General features: G+C 52.4%; 1 protein-coding gene across 7 annotated transcripts in view; it reads left to right on the top strand.

Moving 5' to 3' along the window:
- Positions 1-21,970, top strand: part of LOC140618207 (tyrosine-protein phosphatase non-receptor type substrate 1-like) — a 41,132-nt gene that overhangs the window by 11,332 nt on the left and 7,830 nt on the right. For all 7 annotated transcript variants that reach the window (XM_072800321.1, XM_072800324.1, XM_072800325.1 and 4 more), the window contains 5 exons: positions 7,048-7,401; positions 12,210-12,530; positions 13,118-13,456; positions 15,368-15,475; positions 18,492-18,516. In XM_072800321.1, the coding sequence (XP_072656422.1) occupies positions 7,048-7,401; positions 12,210-12,530; positions 13,118-13,456; positions 15,368-15,475; positions 18,492-18,516 (1,147 nt within the window). The remainder of the gene's footprint in view (positions 1-7,047; positions 7,402-12,209; positions 12,531-13,117; positions 13,457-15,367; positions 15,476-18,491; positions 18,517-21,970) is intronic.

The following is a 21,970-nucleotide window of genomic DNA, read 5'->3' as shown; positions in this document are numbered from 1 at the left end:
AGAGGCTCCTCTAGCTACAAGGAGAGCGTGTATTGTAGAGAAAAGGAGGGGAAGGCACAAAAGGCCAATCTGGAATCTGAGACAAGGATCCAGGTCAGGGACAGTGGTGCGGTCAGGTGGCTAGAAGAGATCAGAGTCTGGCCAAATCCTAGCAGTGGAGCTGGCAAGATCTGCTCATAGATGGGTTGTGCGACGTGACAGGGCGGGAGACCATCCTCTGTCCAGTTCTTTGAGCCACTAACCTCCGACCCTGGGGAGAGAGCCATTGGTACCTCCTTGTTTACAGATTGCAGAGAGCGGAGGCTCAGAGAAGAGGGACTTTGCCAAGTACCCCCGCTGGGGATGAGACATACGGGTCTTCTGGCCCCAGAGCCCTGATTCTAGACTGCTGGCCCTGCAGGGGTTCTCCTGCTGTGTGGAGGGGGTGCCAGGGTCTGCGCACTCCCTGCAAGGATATGGTACAGTGCCCAGAATTGCCTGAAGTCGGGGTGGAGGAGAAAGTACCCTCGTCTTATGGACGAGACCCTGTGCATCCCCATTTGTGCTGGCTCCAATGCAGCTGGGGTTGTGCCTGCTGCAGCACGACAGGTCTGTCCACGGCACCAGACCACTGCTGGTGATAGCCTACCGTGCGGATGGCACCTGAAGCCCATCCTGGCTAGCCCCAAGCACCTGAAGGCTGGTCCCGGCTAGCCCCATGCACCTGAGGCCCATCCCCGGCTATCCCCATGCACCTGAAGCCCATCCCCGGCTAGCCCCATGCACCTGAAGCCCATCCCCGGCTAGCCCCATGCACCTGAAGCCCAGTCCCTGGCTAGCCCCATGCTCCTGAAGCCCAGTCCCGGGCTAGCCCCATCCTAGCTGGCTCAAGGCCGGCGAACATGTCCTAAGGACTCTGCCCTGGTCCCTGGATTGTGCAGAGCTCTTCCTCTCCTCTGCACCTTTGCTCCTATGGGTCCCCTTTCCTGGAATGCTTTCTCATCTCCCCAGCCTCTGTCAGCCTTCATGACCCCACTCAGGGGCCACCAACCTCCAGTAGGTCTCCCCACATCCCACCCCTTTCCCGAGACCCTATCCCAAGCCCCTCTTCATTCACTTATGTCTGTACAGGTGGTCATTGCCTATGTCCAGGACTCTGCCCCACAAGGGCCAGGACCCATTGCCCTCCGCTTTGTGTCTTGTAGCATCTAGGACTGGGCCTGGCATGGGAGTGGGGTTCAGGAGGACACAAAGAGCCAGGCCACCTCCAGAGAAAGTCAGTGGCTCGCTGTGGCTGTTGGAGGCCTGGCAAACTTGCATCCAGCCCTGAGCCCCGCCTCTGGGAAACCGCAGGATCCATAAGCCATCCACCAGGCAGCCCTGCATGGATCAGTCCCAGGGACTGTCTGCTACCTGCCCTGGGCCATGGGTTCCAGACTTTGGGCCTGGCCTCTTCACCACATGAGCACGTAGTAAGCATAAGCAGGTGCCTGAGACCAGCTGCCATGCCAGGCCTTGCCCACCAGCAGCTGATGGCAAACCTGAGGGAAGTGGCTCTTCCCCACCCCCCCACCACCCTTATGTGTGGAAACCCATGCATGTCAGACACCTTCGCAGCTGGGCACGTGGATACACAGATGTTATGCCAACAGTGGTCCCCACACACACTGTTGTCCCTGCCCACAACACTCTGCCAGTGCACACACTCACATTCACACTCGTGTGTACACCACTCCCATCGCACTCAGGCTCCCCACACACACACTCTCTCTACACATGCCTACACATGCACGTACACATCCCACTCCTATGCTCCCCTGCCCGCACACACATTCACAGGCAGCCCCGTACTCATACCCCTCCCAGACATCTGCTCACACCCTTGGGCACGGACACACCCTCTCATGCCACCGACATGCTCACACATACCCAGGCCGCCCACGATTCAGATACTCTCCCGCACATAGCTCATACCCCCTTGTGCCACTGTTCACTGGGCACCATTCGTGCACACTCTTGAGCAGCCCTGTTGTACTCACCTGCACACATGCATCATCTCCTGCACATACTCACAGGTGCACACGCCCCTTTTGCCCAGCACATGTGTGCACATATGTGCACACTCCTGCATCTGCATCTGCACACTCCTCCACACTCTTGCATTAAAAGCACTCTCACCCACAACCCTAAATCATAACCCAGAAGGGGCCAAAGGCAGCCCCTAACAAGGTGTGTGTGGGGGATCATAAACCAGCAGCTACCCCCACGAGAACAGCCAGGAATGGTCGTGGATAGGGAAGGGGCCACTGAACTACTCCTGCTGTGGGAGCCAGGGGTTGTCTGCACCTGACCAGGGTCCTGAGCCAGAGCTGTGGCCATGGCCTCCAGGCCCCTGGGCACCTTGAGTTTGTGGCGATCTGACAGTGGCCTCCAGCCTGTCTTACAACAAATACAGGGAGCCATCATCACCCACTGTGCTGACTTCTCCTGTTAGAAAAATTACTCCCAGGTTTTATTTCATTAAACTTTTTTCCAAAAGAAGTAAATACTCACTGAAAAAACAGATTTCAATATATTGTTTTTTCAGTGAATATTGTTTTTCAGTGATATTGTTTTTTCAAGTGAAAAAGACAATGGGCCAACCCTGGGCCTCATTTCCCGGACATAATGTACCTCAGCATCATGGTGTTTGTCACTCTAGACCTTTGTCTCTAGATATTCCAGGGACTAGTCATATCTGCAGATGTTTCTTGAGCATCTAATCTGTGCCAGATACTGTGTCAGGAGCTGGGGAAAAACATTAGTGAACACACAGACAAGATTCCTGGAGGGCAGGCTCATTTCAACAGTGAACATGTATGTGACAGATGTATTACATGTATAGATTTTCCTTTTTATAAAATAGGATAGTGTAAATATTTAATACTCCTCCAGTTTAGGAAGTCTGAAAAATCCCCAAAATAGAAGGAAAAACCCCTCAGTTTTAGATTCATGATCCAGAGAGTGTGGCGTTTTATGGCCTTGTATATAGTACCTTGCTGTTGTTTATTTAAAAAGAGTTTTATTTTATTTTACAAAGTCATAATCATACTGAAAGCACAGTTTTTCTTACTTTTTTATTGCACAAGTCATGCAAACAGAAAGCATAAACAGGAAAATCCCTTGTAAATCTACTGCAGAATTAACCACTACTAATCTTTAATATGTACTTCCTTTTAAACTTGGAAGCCTGAGATCACACTGAATGTGTCACTCGGTCACTGTCCCTGATCTCATGATATATTTTTGTGTTGATAATTGTGATTCTACACCATCATTTTTAATGGCTGTACACTTGTTCCTCATAGGGGTTTACCATCATGGGATCGATCAGTCCCCTTCTCTTGGACGTTAGGATATTTCCAATTTTTTATTTTTGTGAGAACGCTTGAGTGAACGAAGCAGAATGTTTGCTCATGATCTTAGTTATCTGAGTCCGATTTTACATTGTTTTTACTCACTCATATTTTAACTACCTCAAAATGTTGATTGCAGTTACCTTTGATGGTATTTTATGAGATTATGATTGTGTTTTTGTTTTTTTCTAAAGCTTTACAACGAACAGGTTTTATTTGCATAATCACAGTGTCGTTTAAAATTATGAAGTCCAAAAAATGTCCACATTACCAGTTTTCCTGGTGGTGGCTTTTTGGGCTTACCTGTACTCCATGTAAGGGATAGGCCGTAATTCATTTAGCCATCCCCGTCTCGACTGTCTGGGTTTTTTCCCAACTTTTTCAAGATCGTCATGTGGGAACCCCACGCCATGTTTGGGGCTATGTCCTCATGGAACAGCCCCGCAAAGGCTGGTGAACAGCTTTCACACCTTTGGTACATCCTGCCAAACTGCTTTCCCGAGAGGATGTTCCAATTTCCACTCCCACCAGCAGCGTGCGAGAATGCCTGCCCAGCCGCCCTCTTCTCCTGGAGACGGTTCAGGCCCCTGGACAGCGGCTCTCCCTGCCAGGAGGGCAGGAGAGAGTAGGAAATGGTTTTGTCCGCGATGCCAGCATGATGACCCCAGGCCCAGAACCGCAGGAGTGATTTTTAACAAGCCCGGTTCCCAGAACAGAACCTGCAGAGAAAAAGAAAAGCAAGCAAGCAAGAAAAAAAACCTCTCTGCTGGAAAAAACACACATATACACAGATTAAAATAATATTTGGCACTTACGTCGCACTTTTAAAATTCTTCAAACGCTTTATAAACACTAGCTAATTAATTAAGCCGCCTAAATCTGGCTGCAGTTGGTGGAGAGAGCGCAAGAGGAGCTAAAAAAAGGGGGGGGACCAGCCCTACCCAACTCCAGATTTTATTGTCGCCTGCCCAGGGTGTGATTACAGGCCTCCGGCTGCACCCCAAGAATAGCCCTGCTCCAACACGTTGCACGCCTGGTTCTGCAGCCATCTCCTGCTCGCGCCGCTCCCCTCACCAGCTGCTGACTCACGGCCCTGTGTGGTGTTATTGATAAGGATAATAATAACTGGCATCTCTTCTGCACACCCAGGGGCCAGGCACGGTCCCGGGCGCCCAGTTCCCACGGTCTCCTGGGTATGCCTGTGGCAGCTCCATTCAACAGATGAGCAAAGACTCAGAGAGGGGCTTTGCCCAGGAGCAAGTGAAATCCCTCCTTCCTTCATTCATGAGCGTTCATTCAGCATGTATTTATTGAGGGCCTGGTGTGTGCCAGACACTGTTCCAGGCAGGGGGTTGGAAACAGTTCCTTGTGGATGCTACATCCTGGTGGGGGGGGGGGGAACATGACAATCAAGGATATAAACGTTAGATCGGTGATGATAATGGGAACAGAAACTAAAATTTACCCAGCACCCATGAGGCAGGCAGTTATGTCCCACTGTGTCCTCGTCCTCATGACCATCCCGTGGAGCAGACACCGGTACCCTAGTTGATGGATGATGGGATGGAGGCCCAGAGAGGGTGGGTGCTGAGCTGGCTAAGAGGGACACCAGCGCTTGGGCCTGCGCTTCCCCCAGGCGGCATTTCCAGTTCCTCCAGTGTCCCGTGCTAGAATGCAGACCCACTGGGGTTGTTCTTGGCTGCATGCTGTTGGCACCTGCCTGTGCTGTCTCAGGGCTGCTGGCTGCCTCGGTGGGCCTCCTCCGTGTGCCTGTCACACACCTGGCCACCAGCTTCACCCCGAGCCCCTGCCCCCCTGTGGGCTCTGGTTTCTCCCCTGTGAGGGTCGGGCCACCCTCTGGCTGCAGCTCTGCCTTTCTGGCACATTCCAGAAGAACTGGGTGACCTCTAGCCTGGGAGTCAGGACTGGGACAACAGGCACAGGGGTAGAGAGGCCTGTTCTGAGGCCCCAGGCTTGCCAGCCATGAGGGCAGCCTGGAGTCGGGGGGCTTCCCAGCCTTTAAGCGCCCTGTCCCTGCCAGCGGGTGGTGTCAGGCCATGGGCAGGTGGCAGACTCCGAGGTCTCTCTCCTGCCCAGCCAGAGCCAGAGGGGGCTGCTCAGGGCATTGGCTGCATCCTTTCTGGTGTACAAGGCAAAGGTGACCTAGGCAATGTGTCAGAACAGGACAAGGCGACACTGTGGGTCAGCGTGTGAGCAGGAGGAGATAGATCTCCCTACCCCGGGCTGCCACTACTCCCTGCCTATCTTTTGTCTTCTCTCCCCCCACTCCATTCCCCTCACTCACTGTCCATGCCTGTCCATGTCTCTCCCTCAGCGTATGTCTGAGGTCCCTCTCTCTATCTCCCTGTCTCTGTGTTTCTCCAAGGGCCTTATGATCTGTCCTCTCTCCCCCCCACCCTACCTTGCTCAGAATCAGTGCCTGGGTGCACTTCGACCTGAGTATCTCAGCGGCTTCTCCCAGCCACTTCCCACTGCCTGGTCACCTTCCTGGTGTCCCCCGCCCCCATCACCACCTAGTCCTCTGTCTCAAGTGCCCCACTCCTCTCCAGTTTGGGGCTCAGGCTCCTCCCCTCCACCACTCCTAGGGAGCCTCCCAGCTACCCAGCCTGGAAGCCCTTGAGGGCTGACATGTATCCAACCCCTGTGTGTCCCCAGCATCCAGTACGGCCTGGCCTGCAGGTGCATCAACAAGAGCAGGAATGAAGTTCACACAGCAGAGCCTCCCCCTTGTATCATTTATTGGTTGTGTAATGACAGTAGTAGCTTCCCCTGTGCCCCCAGTGATACTAAGTAACTTCTACGTGCCATTGCACTTTCTCCTCAGAACAAAGCAGAGGGCTAGCGGTTGCTCTACCAGTCTTGTAGATAAGGAAACTAAGACTCGAAATCAATGGATAAATTCAGGTCACGTGTAAATAAAAGGCGGGCCACGTTTCCGGCCAGGTCAGATGGCTCCAAAGACTAGATGCTTCTTTTGCAACTGTCCCTGGCCGAGGCTTGTCGTTTGGTCATGCCAGAGATCCATCGAGATGGGATCGCAGTAACTGTTTGACAGATGAGGAAACTGAGGCTTGTGAGCCCTGAAGGATGTGCTCAGACCAAGGGCAGCACTCCCATCCACACCCATTTCCTGTTGGATGTTCTTGGCCCAAGGGATGGCCATTGTCACAGAGCAGTGAGGCCCAAGCCAGGACTCAAATCCAAGTCCTCCCACCTCACTACTCCACTGCCTGGACGCCCCCCAGCTGCTCGGTGTGGCTTCCCTCCCGGGGATCTGCTTCCTAAGCCAGGCCCCAAAGAGAATCTAAGCTCCCCGTAGAGCCCCACACACATCGTACTAGCCCCCCAACCCCGACCTCTGAGCCACTGCCCCGCTGTGCCCCTTACATCCTGGTAGGTTCAGAGCCCAGGTCAGACATGATGCTTCCGGAGAGGGCTCAGGCCCTCCAGCCTGCTCCCTGGCACATCATTAACCTCAGTTTACTGGGTTTTGATAGGGTCTCACGTCACAGGCTCATTGTGCCGTGTACATGCAACATGCTGAGTCAAGGCCTGCTCACGGTGTACTCAACGTGCTGTTGTGGATCAACCCTTGAGGAAACATGCAGGATCACATAAGGATGGATAAATGACTACTTTGTTTCCCCTCCAGGTGTGGCAGGTGAGGCAGAGCTGCAGGTGATCCAGCCTGAGAAGTCAGTGTCTGTCGCAGCTGGAGAGACAGCTACTCTGCGCTGCACCCTGACCTCCGTTTTCCCCGTTGGGAAGGTTGAGTGGTTCAGGGGGACCGGGCCAGGCCGGGAGTTGATCTTCCATTTCAAAGGAGGCCACTTCCCCCGAGTAACAAATGTTTCAGACTCTACAAAGAGGAACAACACGGATTTTTCCATCCGCATCAGTAACATCACCCCGGCAGACACGGGAACCTACTACTGTGTGAAGTTCCAGAAAGGAAACCCCGATGTGGAGTTGAAGTCGGGACCAGGCACCCTGGTCACTGTGAGCGGTGAGTATGGCCTGAGCCTCCATTGTCCCCTGGTTGTGACAAGTCATTAAGAATGCCCTCCATTGTCTGAGCACCAGCTAAGAATTGGCTGTTGTGGTGGGTGCCCCTATATCAGCCTCTTCCATAGATCAGGGAAGTTGAGGCCTGGGGGGTCGTGCTATTTGCTTAGACTAGAAAATGGTGGGAAAACATAGAACCTCAGTTTGCAGGCTCCACAGCTCATACCTTTTTCAATCCTGACCAGCCCTCTGGTTCCAGGGATGAGGGACTGGAGGTCTGAGTGGCTTGCCCAGTCACAAGGTCTGACCTCAATCCAAGTTCCAGAGAGCACTCCCCTCCATGTGGCTGACTCCTCTCTCTACTCAGCACTTACTGAGCACCTGCTGTATGCACGCTCTGCTCTGGGTGCTGGGGAAGCAGCAGGGAACAAAACAGACAAGGGCTCCCCTCTCATGAAGTGTACATTCCCTCCCTATCCAATGAGGACAAACCCATCCAGGGTGGAGAGAAGGAAGAATGTGTTTCTTTATTTTATCTTCGGAAACATCGCTCTGAAAAGACATTCCTGAGAGGCAAAGACGCACTGTTTACCCTGACAGCCCTGGTTGGAGGAGATGCCAGAGGTTTAGCATTTGCTGTGGATCTATCCAGAAAACCCTCATGTGATTCAGAGACTGACTCACGGTCATGGCAGGCTCCCAGCAGACCTGGGGCATCTCAGAATGTCCTCACCCAGGGCAGAGGTGCCCCATGTGGGTGAGGAGGGTTTCCCTGTTGACACAAAAATGGTCATTTAGGGTTTTCTGCCAGAGGCCCAGGGTCCAGAACCCTGGGATGTCAGCACATGAAGGCCCCATCCAGCCCAACCTCCCTTGTACAAATTCAGAGCCTGTCATGAGACGACAGCGTCTTGCTCCTGCTCATGTATCCAGTGAGTGAGGAGATCATTCCAGAACCCATCTGATTCCTGCAGGTTCCTTCCTGCCCCAGCTTTGGATACTGTTTCCATGGAAGAGCCTGGTGCATAGTAGGTACCGCATAAAACCAGGTTATACTGACCGTTTCAATAATAAGCCAGTATTTCTCCTTTTCATCATTTTTCCAAAGGTTCAGAATGCTATAACCCTCTCCTTTAAAATCCTGTATTCTGTTCTTCAGCAATATGCATTTAAAAAAAGAGTCCTGGGATGTGGGGAGGTGGGCTAGCCTCTCATGCCCAGATCAGATAGACATGCCAACATCTCATGAAGTGTTGAGCCTGTTCCTGGGGGACAGCTCCTCACATGTAAGAGCATCAGGAGTCTTTTCTCATTGTGTGATGTTGCTCCTTCACTGAGCAGCCTGGGACAGTGGCCTGGACAGAGCAGAGGGGCCCCCACAATCCCAGCAATACTGGGCACCCCATTCCTGGCTCTGCAAACTGAGGATGATTGGGAGACACATCCTGGATGGTGTCTTGGGCTCCTGAGCCAAAGTTCATATTCTAGATTCAGATGTTGGAACCTCACATCTTCCCTCTGTTGCCACAGGGTCAGCAGGTCTGGGCACCCAGAGGGACCCCTCCCCATAACTGCTTACAGGGGAGAATGTCAGAGAGCCAAGGAGGGTGGTGGTCACTGTCGGGTTGGAGAAGGTGGGATGCTTGCTCTTTTGTGGCAGTGAAAGCTAAGGGCCGCAGGAAGCCCCCCTGGGATGCAGTGAGGGGTGAGGAGCAACCCCTTTGTTTGCCTCGGCCTCAGTTTTCTCACTTATAAAATGGTGATAATTGTGGAGTCCTCCTTTTAGGACAACTGGAAGATCTGAGGCTCCGTCTGCATCACCCAGCAAGGAGAGGTAGCCCCAAATCCAGGTGTTCCTTCAGGGCTGTGACTCTGCTCCCTTTGCTGGACTCGTTTCCTTACCCCAAGCAAGTGAATCAGCACGCCAGCCTTGGCAGCACGTTAGGGGGAACATAGTGAGCCGGAGGAGGGGACAGACCCTCAGTGAGCCCTGGGTGGTGGTCCTGCCAGAACTGTGCGACCCTGGGCTAGCCTCAGTTTCGCTCAGGTCCTCCCTGTCCCATCTGTGACCTGGCAACAATCAGGCTGCCAGTCAGAGGTCTGAGGATCGGAGAAGAGGTCCAGAAAGTTCCAGATGTGGGGGTTAGGTGATTTTTGGGCGTCAGAGGGCGTGGCCAGCCCCCACAGCCTGGGCTCCCACCCAGCTCTGCCTTTTGGCTTGTGACCTCTGATGAGTCATCCCCACATTGGGTCCTGTGTCCTCATCTGTCTGTGACTGTGACAGCGACAGCATGACCCCACAGAGCCGCTGCAGGGACTGAACAAGCAAATGCCCGTAAAGCACTTAGAGCAGGGCCTAGCAGGTGGTCAGTATCCCACGAACATGGCAGTGATATGCCCGAGCCACAGGACCTTGACGGGGTCACCCTTCTTCCCAGGCCCCGAATGTAAGTGGGGTTTGGGAACCTTTCAACCTGGGCTGCTCATTAGAATTGCCTGGGGAAAAAAGCTCTCCAGACCCTGGCTCCCCTCTACATATTCTAACTTAATCAGACATGAGCCTGGGCAGGTGAATTTTTTAACTAGTCTTGAGGATGCTAATGGGCAGAAGAGCCCTGAGCTGGATATTCAGAGATCACAGAGGACACGTTGAATTATTTTTACCCCTGACAAAGCTGGCTCCCTGAGCTACCGGGACTGGGAGAGGAGCTTTTGGTTGGTTGGGTGCTTCAGAATAACCTGAGCCGGTGGCAATTCCTGGGAAAATGAGCACCAGTGGAGCTGCCAGGACACCCTTCCAAAGAGCATGCCTAGGGCCGAGCTGCTTCCTGTCCTCCAGCCCCAGGAGGGGAGCCGACACCCTGCTCAGATCTGAGTGTCACTGCTAGGGGACCTTCCCGTCTTCAAGCACATGTGTGTCTGAGCAGGTGCTGGAATCCCCACAAATGCTCGCCGCTCAGCCCCAGAGCCCTCGCAGCCTCAACACACCAAAATGTCACGGACAAAATCTGTCCTCCTTCTTTCAGAATGCTCCCAGCTCTCTGTAAATAGCTAATCTGCAGGAATACGCCTGTGATCTCGTTTGTGTTTTGAAAGCCAATTCGCCAAACTTGTTTCCTGAGGGGATTATTAAAAGAAGAGGGAGAGAATCATAATTTGCTGGTTTCTGCTGCTTTTCTCATTTGGGGTTTTGCATGGCAGCTGCGGGGAGCAGGCTTTGGGACTCTCCTTGTGTTTCTGCTAAGCTTTCGCTTTGCCTTCTTACTGCCAAAAGAACAAATAGGTAGTTTCAGAAGTAGTCACGACCAGATCTTATGATAATAATCATAGGTGTTGCTTATTAAGCACCTACTGTATGACAGATTCTGTGTTTTACATCCATCCTCACATGTTACCAAGGTAGTGTTTGGATCCACTTTGTACCAAAACAGGCCCAGAGGCACAGGAAGGAAGAACAGAGAAGCTAAAATTAATCAGTTGTATGTGTGGTGAGATGAGCTCTGCCCTATATTCACTGCATGCATGCCCTGGACCAGCCGTGTTCCTCCCGGAGCCTTGTCCTATTAACGGGACCGTACTGGGCACCCCCCTTAAAAGGGCTGGCAGAGGGATGAAGAAGCTGAGGGGCGAGGAGAGACCAGCCCAGAGCCAGATGGCCAAGATGCTGCCCGTGACTGGCAGCTGAGCACAGCACCTCATCTCTCTAGGGGCATCCAGGCTGTTGGTGATTTCATGACTTCACTTATTCAAGTGACACCTCCTTCCCATGTCCTCAACATGTTTGATGAGTTTTAGGAAGTTAAATATTCACAAATGTAAATATTTATATTTCCTGTGTTTGTTATACAAGGTGTTGGGTAATAATTAACAACTTGGAGGTACCCTATAGGACCTTTTATGAGTAAAATGCCCCCCCCCTTTGATTCACTAATGTGGGTGTGCTTTCAGGACACGGGACAGCTACTGCCTACTCGTAGTTCCGTATTTCTGTCCTTGAAATTAAGCCATGACTAAGAAATTAATGACCTTTGGCTTCCTCAGCACATAATGATCTTGGTTTTCAACCCAAAACTGACCCGAGAAAAGAATGCAGATTCGAAAACATCCCTTCATTCCCTCCCTCTCGGATTCAGGGGTAGCACAGATTAGACCCTGTGGAATATTTGTAAAAAAGGGTGAAAATGAGAGGAAATTCATAAATACCTGAACAGAGAGCTCTGGGTATAAATTAAGTTTGGGATAAAGATAGATCCGTGTTTCGTTCTGAGAAGCATTTCCATGTTAAATTCCAAGCAAAACTGCATCATTGCCTCACTTGCCCCTCACTGCAACCCCAGGGAAAGAGAAATGCCCCCTGTCCCATTTCACAGATGGGGGAGCCGCGCTGTGCCATGGCCACACCTCTGGTCAGCCAGCCAGCCTGGTTCTGGCTTCCATGGGGTCCTGCTCCGCCCCTGCTTCCCCTGTAAGGAAGCTCCACAGGCTCTCTGAGGTTTCCAGGGAGGCAGAGAGGAACCCTGGATACCAAGAGTGAGAGCCATCAGAAATGTCCTTCCTGTGCCCAGATTGCTGGGAAGTCACCTGGCAGAGGAGAGAAGGGACTCTGAGCTCAGGCCTGGAACTGCACCTGAGCCCCTGGGCCCAACTCACAGTTCAGCTCTGGAACCTCGTGTCCTCCTCTGTTGATGAGGAGATGACACTGCCCTCCTCACACTATCAGGAGGGCTGAGGCTTCTCCACAGTGTCACACGTACGGTTAGTGCTGTTGACTACCGTCATGCTTACTGTTCATTGATGCTCCTCTTGTAGCCAAACCCTCTCCCCCCGTGGTGTCCGGCCCCACGGCCAGGGCCACGCCTCAGCAGACAGTGAACTTCACCTGCAAGTCGCACGGCTTCTCTCCCAGAAACATCACCCTGAGATGGTTCAAAAACGGGAATGAACTGACAGCCTCTCAGACCACTGTGTACCCAGAGGAAGACAACGCTTCCTACAGCATCTCTAGCACAACCAAGCTGGTGCTGGCCCCGGGGGACGTTCGCTCCCAGGTCATCTGCGAGGTGGCCCACGTGACCCTGCAGGGAGGCCCTCCTCTTCGTGGGACTGCCAACTTGTCTGAGACCCTTCGAGGTAGACGCCCCTCACCCTCAGCCCAAGCCCAGGTCTGGCCCCCAAGCCTAGGAGCCTGCCCCTCCCCCACTCTGCTCCAGGCTTTCCATTGCCTGGAGTCTGACTCCTGACAGACCCTCCCAGTCACCCTGCACCTGGATGTACACTCACCTCCCCGGTTTCCATGGCAGCTGCCTGGTGAACACCTACCATGTGCCAAGCACTGTGCTAGGTAGTCTGATTTGCTTTACCATAGCGCTTCCAATTATTGAGCACCTGCTGTAATCCAAGCCACCGCGTGCTTGGTGATTTCATTTGTTTTGCTACAGTTACTCTGTTTTAACTGCCTGCCAGGTGCTGTGTGTCTTGATTTCACTCATTCTTGCCCTAATAGGAGCTATCGGTCCTTGAGCTCCTACTGTGTGCTGGCACTGTACTTAGGGGTGTCATTCATATGCGAAGACTGCCCTCAGTATTTGAGCACCAGCTGCATGCCTGGCAGTGTTCTGGGTGATTCCCTTGCTGTGTGGTGGGAGCTAAGTTCTCGGCTCCTCCGCTGTGATCTGTTTGTTCCATAAGGTCAGAGCTTCTGCTCTGTGCTGTTTCAGTTCCGCCCACCTTGGAGGTTTCCCAGCACCCCATGGCAGGGGACCAGGTGAATGTCACTTGCCAAGTGAAGAAGTTCTACCCTCAGCGCCTACAGCTGACCTGGTTGGAGAATGGAAACGTGTCCCGAACAGAAACTCCCTCAGTGGCCTCCAACCTCCTAGAGAACAAGGATGGGACCTTTAACTGGACGAGCTGGCTCCTGGTGAATTCATCCACCCACAGGGAAGATGTGGTGTTCACCTGCCAGGTGCAGCATGACGGGCAGCCTGCAGTCACCAAAAACCATACCCTTGTGGCCTCTGCCCGCCAGAAGGACCAGGAAACACTTAAACCCGAGGGTGAGGCCTCAATGCCGACTGGCCTGGCACTTTGAATTTTATCTTTTTTTAACATTAAAAGTAGTCATTTATGTTTATTATGGAATAATCTAGAAGTCTTGTAGATACAAAGTAGAATTTTAAAGTGAGTGCCCCTTGCCCAAAGCCTACACCTCAGGAGGGACTACTGGTAAGAGTTTGGTACATATCTTTGTAGATCTTTTTGACAGAAGCATACATTCGAGAGAGAAGGGAGGGAGGGACATTTGTCTGTTTCTAGCTTCCTGCCTCCTGCTCCTGCACCTGACTGAGATTGTCACCATGCCAGGCCAGCCACCCCCTCCCGCTGTTCTTTCTCACCTCAGCTTTGTCTCCCTGGCCTCCTTTGCAAGCCTGCAGCCCTGGAATGGGATGGGGGCTTCAGAATCTTTGCGGCTTATCTCAAGTAGAATCACTGCGGTAATGAATGACCTTGCACAGACTCTGTTACATGTGCAGCTGTTTCTGGGGGACGATTTCCCCAAGAGCATTTCTAGGCCAAGGTCCATGCCCACTTAAGACAGTGACAGCCCTGCCTCTCTGTTGTTAGAGTGAGAGGTGTTGGATGTGATTTTTCTCAGCCCCTTCCAACCTGTTCTCAAGATATCTCTCTTCAAAGTAGCAGCACCTCGTTGGCATTTTGGTGCCACTATGGAATATTCCATCACTTGTCATTAGCATGGCTCTGCCTTGCACCTGGCTGTCCTTTTGAATGGATTACAATAGAGGCCATTTCTTTCCTTAGTGCATCTCTAAGGGAACAGGGAAGCTCTAGGAGCCTTGGGGCCCTGCAGGGTGACCCTTTGATGTCACCGATGCCTGGTTTTCATAGGATGAGCACTACACTAGGAGATAGGACATGTGGATTTCGACTCTGGCTCTGTCGCAGATGTGCTGAGTGACCTTGGACAAGTCACTGTCTCCTCTGGGCCTCTTCACTTATTCATGGTAGTGTCAAAGAAAATGTGCTTGACCCTTCAGCTTTAAGACTCAGCTGCTAAGGACCATGGTTGTCTTGTTCAGCATCGTAGCTTCAGGACCTGGCACATAGTGGACACTCAGCACATACTCTTAAAAAGGAGAGAGTAAGTGAGTGACTTGGTTGATTGTTTAGTTAGCAAGTTAATCCTCAGAGCTGTTCAATGAGGTAGAGATTATTATTGGCCTCAATAACACAAGAAGAAGTCAGTATATAGAAGGAGGTTTGAATGACTTGCTCAAGGTCACACAACCAAGTGCACTGATTTGAACCCACGTTTCTGCAACTCCGAACCCTGCTCCTGACAACCCACAATGCACTAGTGCAGGATTCCCTACCTGTGCCCTGGCGCCAGCCCTACCTACACAGTCTCCATTACAAGGGTCCCGAGTTCAGAGCTCCTCTGCTCAGGTCCCGGGCACAGATGAGTAGACAGCTCCTGAGAGCTCTGTAGAGTCCAGTAGTCAGCTGCACGTCTGCCAGTCCTCACCGTCCCTCAACGCCCACCCCACCCCCCCACCCCCAGCCTATGTGTGACAGCCAGTTGTGACTCAGAGTTTCAGATGGACCTGTGCTGCCATGGTGGCCATTCTGGTTCATTCCAGATGAGAAGGAACATGTTTCTGTCCCCTGGGAGTGAGATTTCTGCCCACATCCTGAGCCAGGGTTCCTCCATCACTGTCAGCAACACACATTTTTCCTCCTGGCACCTCAGCATGGTTTTGCATTGCCCACAGGTGACCCAGGTGGGGAAGTGTGTGCATACCCATGAACATGCTCATGTGGCTCAAAATATGTATGGCCAGGTGTTCTCAGTTAATGATGCCTACCTAGCGGTGAAAAGGGGTGGTGGGTATTAAGTTTCACCGTTTTTAATTTGCATACATGAAGCCTCTATTCCCTGTGGTCCCTAGACAATAATGACAGCCGGAGTATCTTCATTGTGGTGGGCGTGGTTTGTGCCTTGCTGGTGGCTCTGCTGATCGCAGCCCTCTACCTCCTCCGAATCCGACAGAAGAAAGGTGCGTGGATTCTCCTCTTCCTCCAGGAGTTGGCCCCTGGGCTGTCCCTCCAAGAAGGAGAGGCCATGAGGGTGCTTTGGGCTAACGTAGCTTAAGCTGTGAGGAAGTCTAGTTGTTTCCACAAGAAGCCCAGTGGTAGCAGAGTCCTGTCAGGGCCGGCACAGCACCTTTACCAGGCCAGAGTGTGGGTGGCTCCCTCCCCCTGGTGGGTGCCTCCCTCCGCCTCACTTTGCAGTTGCAAGATAGCCATCACCACTCCAGGCCTCATCCCCACGGGACCACTACCAACATGGGGAGCAGGGAGATGCCAGGGTGTGAAGGGAGGGTCTCAAGAAAGAAACAGGATTTTCCAGGAATCCTAGCAAACTTCTACTTTCCTCTTACCCATCCAGGTACATGCCCACCCCTAGGTGGGAGACTGGAGGAAGTGGGGATCATACCAGCACCTCCTCCAAGACTATTGGGAAAAATTAAGTGGGTGATGTCATGGAAAAGTGCTAGGAGAGTGCCTGGCATACAGCAGGTGCTTAGTAAATGTTAGCTCCTGTTGTTAGTATCAGTATGTGAGCCCAGAAACAAAAGCCACCTTCCTGGAAAGCTCTTCTCATGGTGGCAAGCTGCACAGCCTTGGAGTCCACAGCAGGAGGGTATAAGTGCAAAGCTAGGACGTCATGCCCTTGTTTGTGTGCAGGCCTATGTGTGTAGTTGTTGCCATGGCAAGGCTTCTGACTTTGGATTTGCATCAACCAGGATTCCAGAGCCTTGTTATCTGCCCTAAACAATCAGTTTGGCCCTTGCGAGCCTCAGTTTCCACATCTGTAAAATGGGTATAGCTGTTCCTCCCTTGGAGAAGAGTTAGGAAACACAAATAAGCTCACATAAAATAACAGTTCTCATGCATTCTCAGCCCTCAGAAAATACGTGTTCTCTTTGCCACTCTTGGAGGAGACGATTTTAAGCCAGTGTTTCTGAAACTTACTTGATTAGAAGTTAGAAAAACACATTTTATGTCTCCACCTGATGCACACCACACTCCTATAGTTAAAATTGGAACTCTGATATTTTCTTTTCTGTCATATTTACTAAATTCTCCTTAAAATGCTGGTTGTGATCAACCATGTGCCACAGACCACCAAGTGCTGTCCTGAGCTGTCTTTCTGCACCCGGACCCCTGGGCGGGGTTCCGATGGGCGTGTTGTTCATCAGTCACACATCTCTGCACCCCCTCACCTTGGCTCCTCAAGCTTCTCTCCCTCCTGACTGGGCTGGAAGGACTCTGCTGGGAGTACTGGCCGTACTGGCCGAGCCTTAGCTCCCCTCCAGGAGGGCTGGAGTCTGGCCCTGCCTGTCTGGAGTCTGAAAGAGGTTCCACCAAGTGATCTACCCAGTGGTCTTTCCCTTAAGTCCACAGAGAGCCCTCACGCAGGAAGGGTGGAGAAGCGGGCTCCACTGCCCACTGAGGCCAGCCCATCGGATGGCACCCCTGGTGGCCATTAGTGAAATCCCAGGCCCGTCCCTGGGTACCATGTCAGGCTCTGGCACATGCACTCTCATTACTGTGGGCTTGGGCGTTAGGAACTGAGTGTTCCAGAAGAGAGATGGGGTTTGGAGAGCTGCAGTCACTGGTGAAGGCCACGCAGCCCCTGAGTGACGGGTCTAGTTGTGTGCAGAGTCCAGCCCTCACACAGAGGCCCTGGTGACAGTGACAGCTAGCGCTCACTCAGTTTTTCTGATGTACCAGGCATTGTTCTCACCACAGACCTCTGCAGTGGTTTCACTAACCTTTTACAGATGAGCAAACTGAGGCATGGAGAAGTTCTAGAACTTGCCCAGGGCCTCATGGCCGCTAAGGGGTGAGGCCAAGAGTCCAACGTGGTCAGTCTCCAGGAACAGTGTCTGGGACCACTCTGTGCAGCATCTCCTCCTTAACGAGATGACCCTTCTCTCATTGGTCCCTCGAGGAGTCTGCCCGTCGTCTACTTCAATACTCGCAGTGAAACGTCCTGATTTCAGCTCTACTGCTTACCAGCTGTGTGACCCTTGCGAGGTCCCTAGGGAGCCACCCAGTCTCTCTAGTGTAAAACGAGGGTGATTGATGTCTCATGACTGGACACCCTAAGACAGCTCGTGTCCCAGCATTCTGCAGTCCATTAGCTTCCATTCAGACGCTGGATGCTGAGCCACAGGCTTCCCAACTGGTACCAGCTCACCTAAAAATCCACTGTTTGCCCTGGTACCAGGCGTTCAGCCGGCAGGGAATATTCTTGCATGGTGGCAGCTTCTTGCCTGGTAAAGTGCAGTGCAGAGCACATTTGGTGTGCAGGTTGCTTTTTAATTACAATTTTACAATTAGATGGGAGTCAGATAGTGGCCAAACCCCAGCAACTTCTCTGTGGGATGCCCCATATCATAGGCTTAAAATCTCTGAACCAGATGGGCCCTTTCTTCCCTCGTAAGATCCTTTTTTTGGAAAGTGGTGACATGAGAATAAATGAATGTCCAGCCCAACTGTGCGAGCTGGAGAGCTGAAATCCAAGCTCAGAGAGGGGAAGTAACCCACCCAGGGTCACACAGCCAGTGAGTTAAGGACAGACATAGGATTTGCACCTGCTCCCCCAACTCCAGCTCTGCTGGAATCTCTTCCCCAGCAGTGAAGGACCTTGGCTGGGATCCAGGCTCCTCTAGGGTCTCAGGTAAGGCATATAGTGGGTGGAAGTAAGGCCAGGCAGAGGCAAGGCAGTTGGCCCCTCCTGGGCTGAAGGCTGCTCTGGGATATGACCTTGGGAACCCCCAGAGATGGGAAAGCAGGAAGCCCCAGCCCACTGGTCCTCCTGTTGGAAGATACTGGGCCACCCCACTGGAGTGAGCATAGGCGATTCCTGTGATTCAGAGGTGATTTCAGCAATTCCTCACAGCTTCCCTGGAGGCAAACCTTTGCCCTACCCCCCACAAAAGTTACATAAGAACAGTGTGTTTCTGGGTTAAATAACTGGTTTTGGTTTCTTTTCTCTTTCAGCCAAGGGCTCCACTTCTTCTACAAGGTGAGTGCACTGCTGGGCTAGGATGCCTCCATAGTTGTCGGTGGGATGGTTGACAGCCCCTCAAAATTGTGAAGCCCGATCCTCACCCACTGACCCTCACCCCTGTGCCAGGCAACCTTTCTATTTCCTTTTTAAGCTGCTCTGCCAGCTTCGTTTTTAATAATCGTCTCAAATGAGGGGATTTGAGGGGATTTTGGCACACCGAGGTTCTGATTTCCTGCCTGCTGTCCACAGACAGCGAGACCCTCATCAAATCCCATTTGGATGGTGGCAGAAACCCGCCACCCACACACACAGCCCCCAGATCCCAGCTGTGTACTTTGCTCTTGCTTTCATTCATTCAGTAGGTGTTTCATACCTTGGCTGCCTTTGGCCCTGGGGATGCCGGGTAAGTAGGGTAGAAACCATCTGCCCTCCTGCAGCCAAGGGCCTGCTCGGAGGCCAAAGCAATGACATTATGCCGCAGACAGTACATTACTTTGCTGATTCATGTTTTCGGTGACTTCTGCTGAATCCCTATATGTGTCAGCTGTTGTCCGGGTGCTGGGGCAGTAAGCAAGAATCCAGGCCTTCGTGGGGCTCAGGATCCAGGAGAGAAGCAGGCAGTAAGCCTAGAGGCAAAGCCATGTGTACTGTCTTGTCAGGTGGTGACAAATGAGGCCCGGCAAGGGGATGGACATGAATGGCCGGGGTTAGCTTGGGGGGTGGGTGGGGAGAGGGACCTCTGCTGAAGAGGGGATGTGAACCGGGACCTGAGCCCAGGAGCTGAGAAGGGGGATGTGTCTGCTGGGTGGGGGGTGGAGGTGGCCAAGAGTGGGCGTGGCCAAGGCCTGAGGACCAGAGGAAGCCAGGGAGATACAGGTCCATGGTCTCTGCCCAAGGCCATGCAGCCCGGTTTGTTACTAATTCAGACTTCCTAGCTTTTAAAGGAGAGTGCCCCATCTTCTCCCCCAGTGGAGAGATCCAGAACCCCATAATCTACCACTTAAATATACCTGCATGGAAGCTACAAATAAATTGCATGGGTATGCCCCAATTGGCAATAAATAAAAGCCATAAATAGCTTTATGTTGGTTCAGGTCAGGTTTTGCTAACAAATGGGTTGTGCAAATCTTTTCTTCTCCTTTTTCGTTTTAGAGCTTTGTGGATTTCAGAATTGCAGAGCAGGAGCTGAGGTTCTGGAGTGGAGGCCAGTGGTCTAGGGTTTTACTCCCAGTGGGATAAGGAGCCATAGGAGGGAGATGATCTGACTTTTGTTTTAAAGGTACCGCCGTGACCGGCCTGTGGGGAACAGGCTGTAGGAGGTGAGGGTGGAGGCAGAGAAGCCCAGGAGGAGGCTGCTGCAGTGGTCCAAGCACATGTTGGTGGTCTGGATGATGGTGGTGGGATGGCTGAGAAAGGGGCAGATTCTGGATATGTTTTGGAGGTAGAGGCAAGAGGATTTGCTGATGGATTAGAGTCAAGGACAGTCCCAAAGTTGTTGAGGGCAATGGGTGTGCTGTGTGTATACCAAGTATACTCTTTTCCAAGGGCAAGACTTGACTTTTTTTTTAAGGTTTTTATTAAATTACTTAGAGGGCATAAGCAGTGGGGAGAGGGGAGGCAGAGGAAGAGGGAGAAGCAGGCTCTCCCCTGAGCAGGGAGCCAGATGTGGGGCTCGATCCCAGGACCCCGAGATCATGACTTGAGCCCAAGGCAAACATTTAACTGACTGAGCCACCCAGATACCCCAAGACTTGACTTCTGTCCTTTGCCTGAAAACTTCAGTGGCTCCCCACAGCCCCAAACAGTATCCAGCGATGCTCCCGAGGCCCTCAAGCGCCTCATGGTCCAGCCCCCGCTGACTTGGACAGTCTCACTTCCGGCCACTCCCCAGCCCTCATGCTCGGTGACTCAGCCACGCTACACTCCCTTCACAGCCTCCCACACGCTGTGTCCTCACTCTGCTCCCAGTCCTCACGTGCTGGCCTCCCTCCCTGAGATGTGCTCCCGCACCACCCAGGGTCTCCACTGCACCAGGGGGCAGCAGTCACCGTAGGCTCTGTGAACAGCACCTCCTGGAGGTGTGCAACAAGGGGGCTCCCGGGGGCACCCCTCCTCTCACCTGCTTACCTCCCGCCCTTCCCCCAGACTCAGTGAGGGCATTACCATCCCCAGGGCCCATCCTGGGAGCCCACCTGGCGCCCCTGCATTGCCACCACAGTGTGTTCAAGCTGTCTCTGCGCCTGCCCCATGCTATGACCCTCCCCCGTTGAGGGCATGAGCCTTTCCCCCAGGTTCTGCTGAACCTGCCTCCATGCCTGGAATGGAATAGGTGCTCAGGTAAGGTTTGTTGATGAACAAATGCATGAGGAATGAATGAATGTCATCCCAAACCACAGCCCTGATCCCCAATCTCTCCCTCTTCCAAGTCCTTAAAACTCTCCTCGGTGGCTTCAGGGCCTCACACACAGGAGGATCGTTCTTTTTTTATTTTGTTTTTATTGTTGTCATTGTTTTTTGCTTGTCTTATCTCTCCAGTTAGATAAGAAGTTACCCCAAAGAAAGGGGCAGCGTCAATAATAGTAATGACCGTGTCAGCAGCTAACATTTGTCAGGCACTTACTCGTCCTGGGAACCGATCTGTGCCCTTTCCCTCTAGTAACCCAATGGTAATTTTAATTATGGCAAAACCCCTCTGATTTACTATCACCCCACATTAATTGAACAGAGCTTCTCAAACTCAGGCATGCAGCGGAATCCCCTGGATGGCTTATTAAAACATGGATGACTGCCCGCCCCCCTCCCAGAGTTTCTGATGCAGACCTTGCATTTCTGACAAGTTCCCAGGTGCTGCTACTGCTGCTGCTTCCAACTCAGACTTGGAGAACCTCTATTCTAGAAGGTTATTCTTGTCCTCTTGTATGCGGAAGAAACCGAGGCTCAGAGAAGTCGTGTGACATTCCCAAGGCCCCACAGCTGGCAAGTGCCAGAACTCCCGACTCCAGCCCAGATTGCTCTGACACTGCAGCCGGTGCTGCTCATCATGGCTCTGGTGGCTCCCGCTGCCTATTTTTTTCTTCCCCAGAGCAGCCAACCATTTTCTGCCTCTGTTTTATTTTTTCCAACATGAACCTACCAAGGGATCCGTGAGATTGCTTGCTCCCTTTCATCTCCCTAAACCAAAGCGGAGGCTGGCTAGCGGGAATGGTGGTTCCCATGCAGCTCTGGCTTCAGTCAGCTGGCTGGGATCTGACGCTTTCCCGAGGACGCGGGTGTAGATAACAACCAAGCACCTTGGGGAGGATGCCGAGTGGCGGGTACAGCTGCTTTGAGCTCAGAGGGCCCTTCAGGTTGTGAGACTGGTGGAGGGACTGGGTATTTCTAACTCCCTGGGTTAGGGACTTACCAGTAGAACATTGTCTGTAATCTTCCCCAGCTCAGACAAGAGAAAAATATGTCCCTGCTCCCTTAA

Source organism: Canis lupus, chromosome 26, assembly GCF_048164855.1.
Source record: "Canis lupus baileyi chromosome 26, mCanLup2.hap1, whole genome shotgun sequence".
NCBI classification, from domain to species: domain Eukaryota; kingdom Metazoa; phylum Chordata; class Mammalia; order Carnivora; family Canidae; genus Canis; species Canis lupus.
This window is presented reverse-complemented; position numbering and strand designations above follow the sequence as displayed.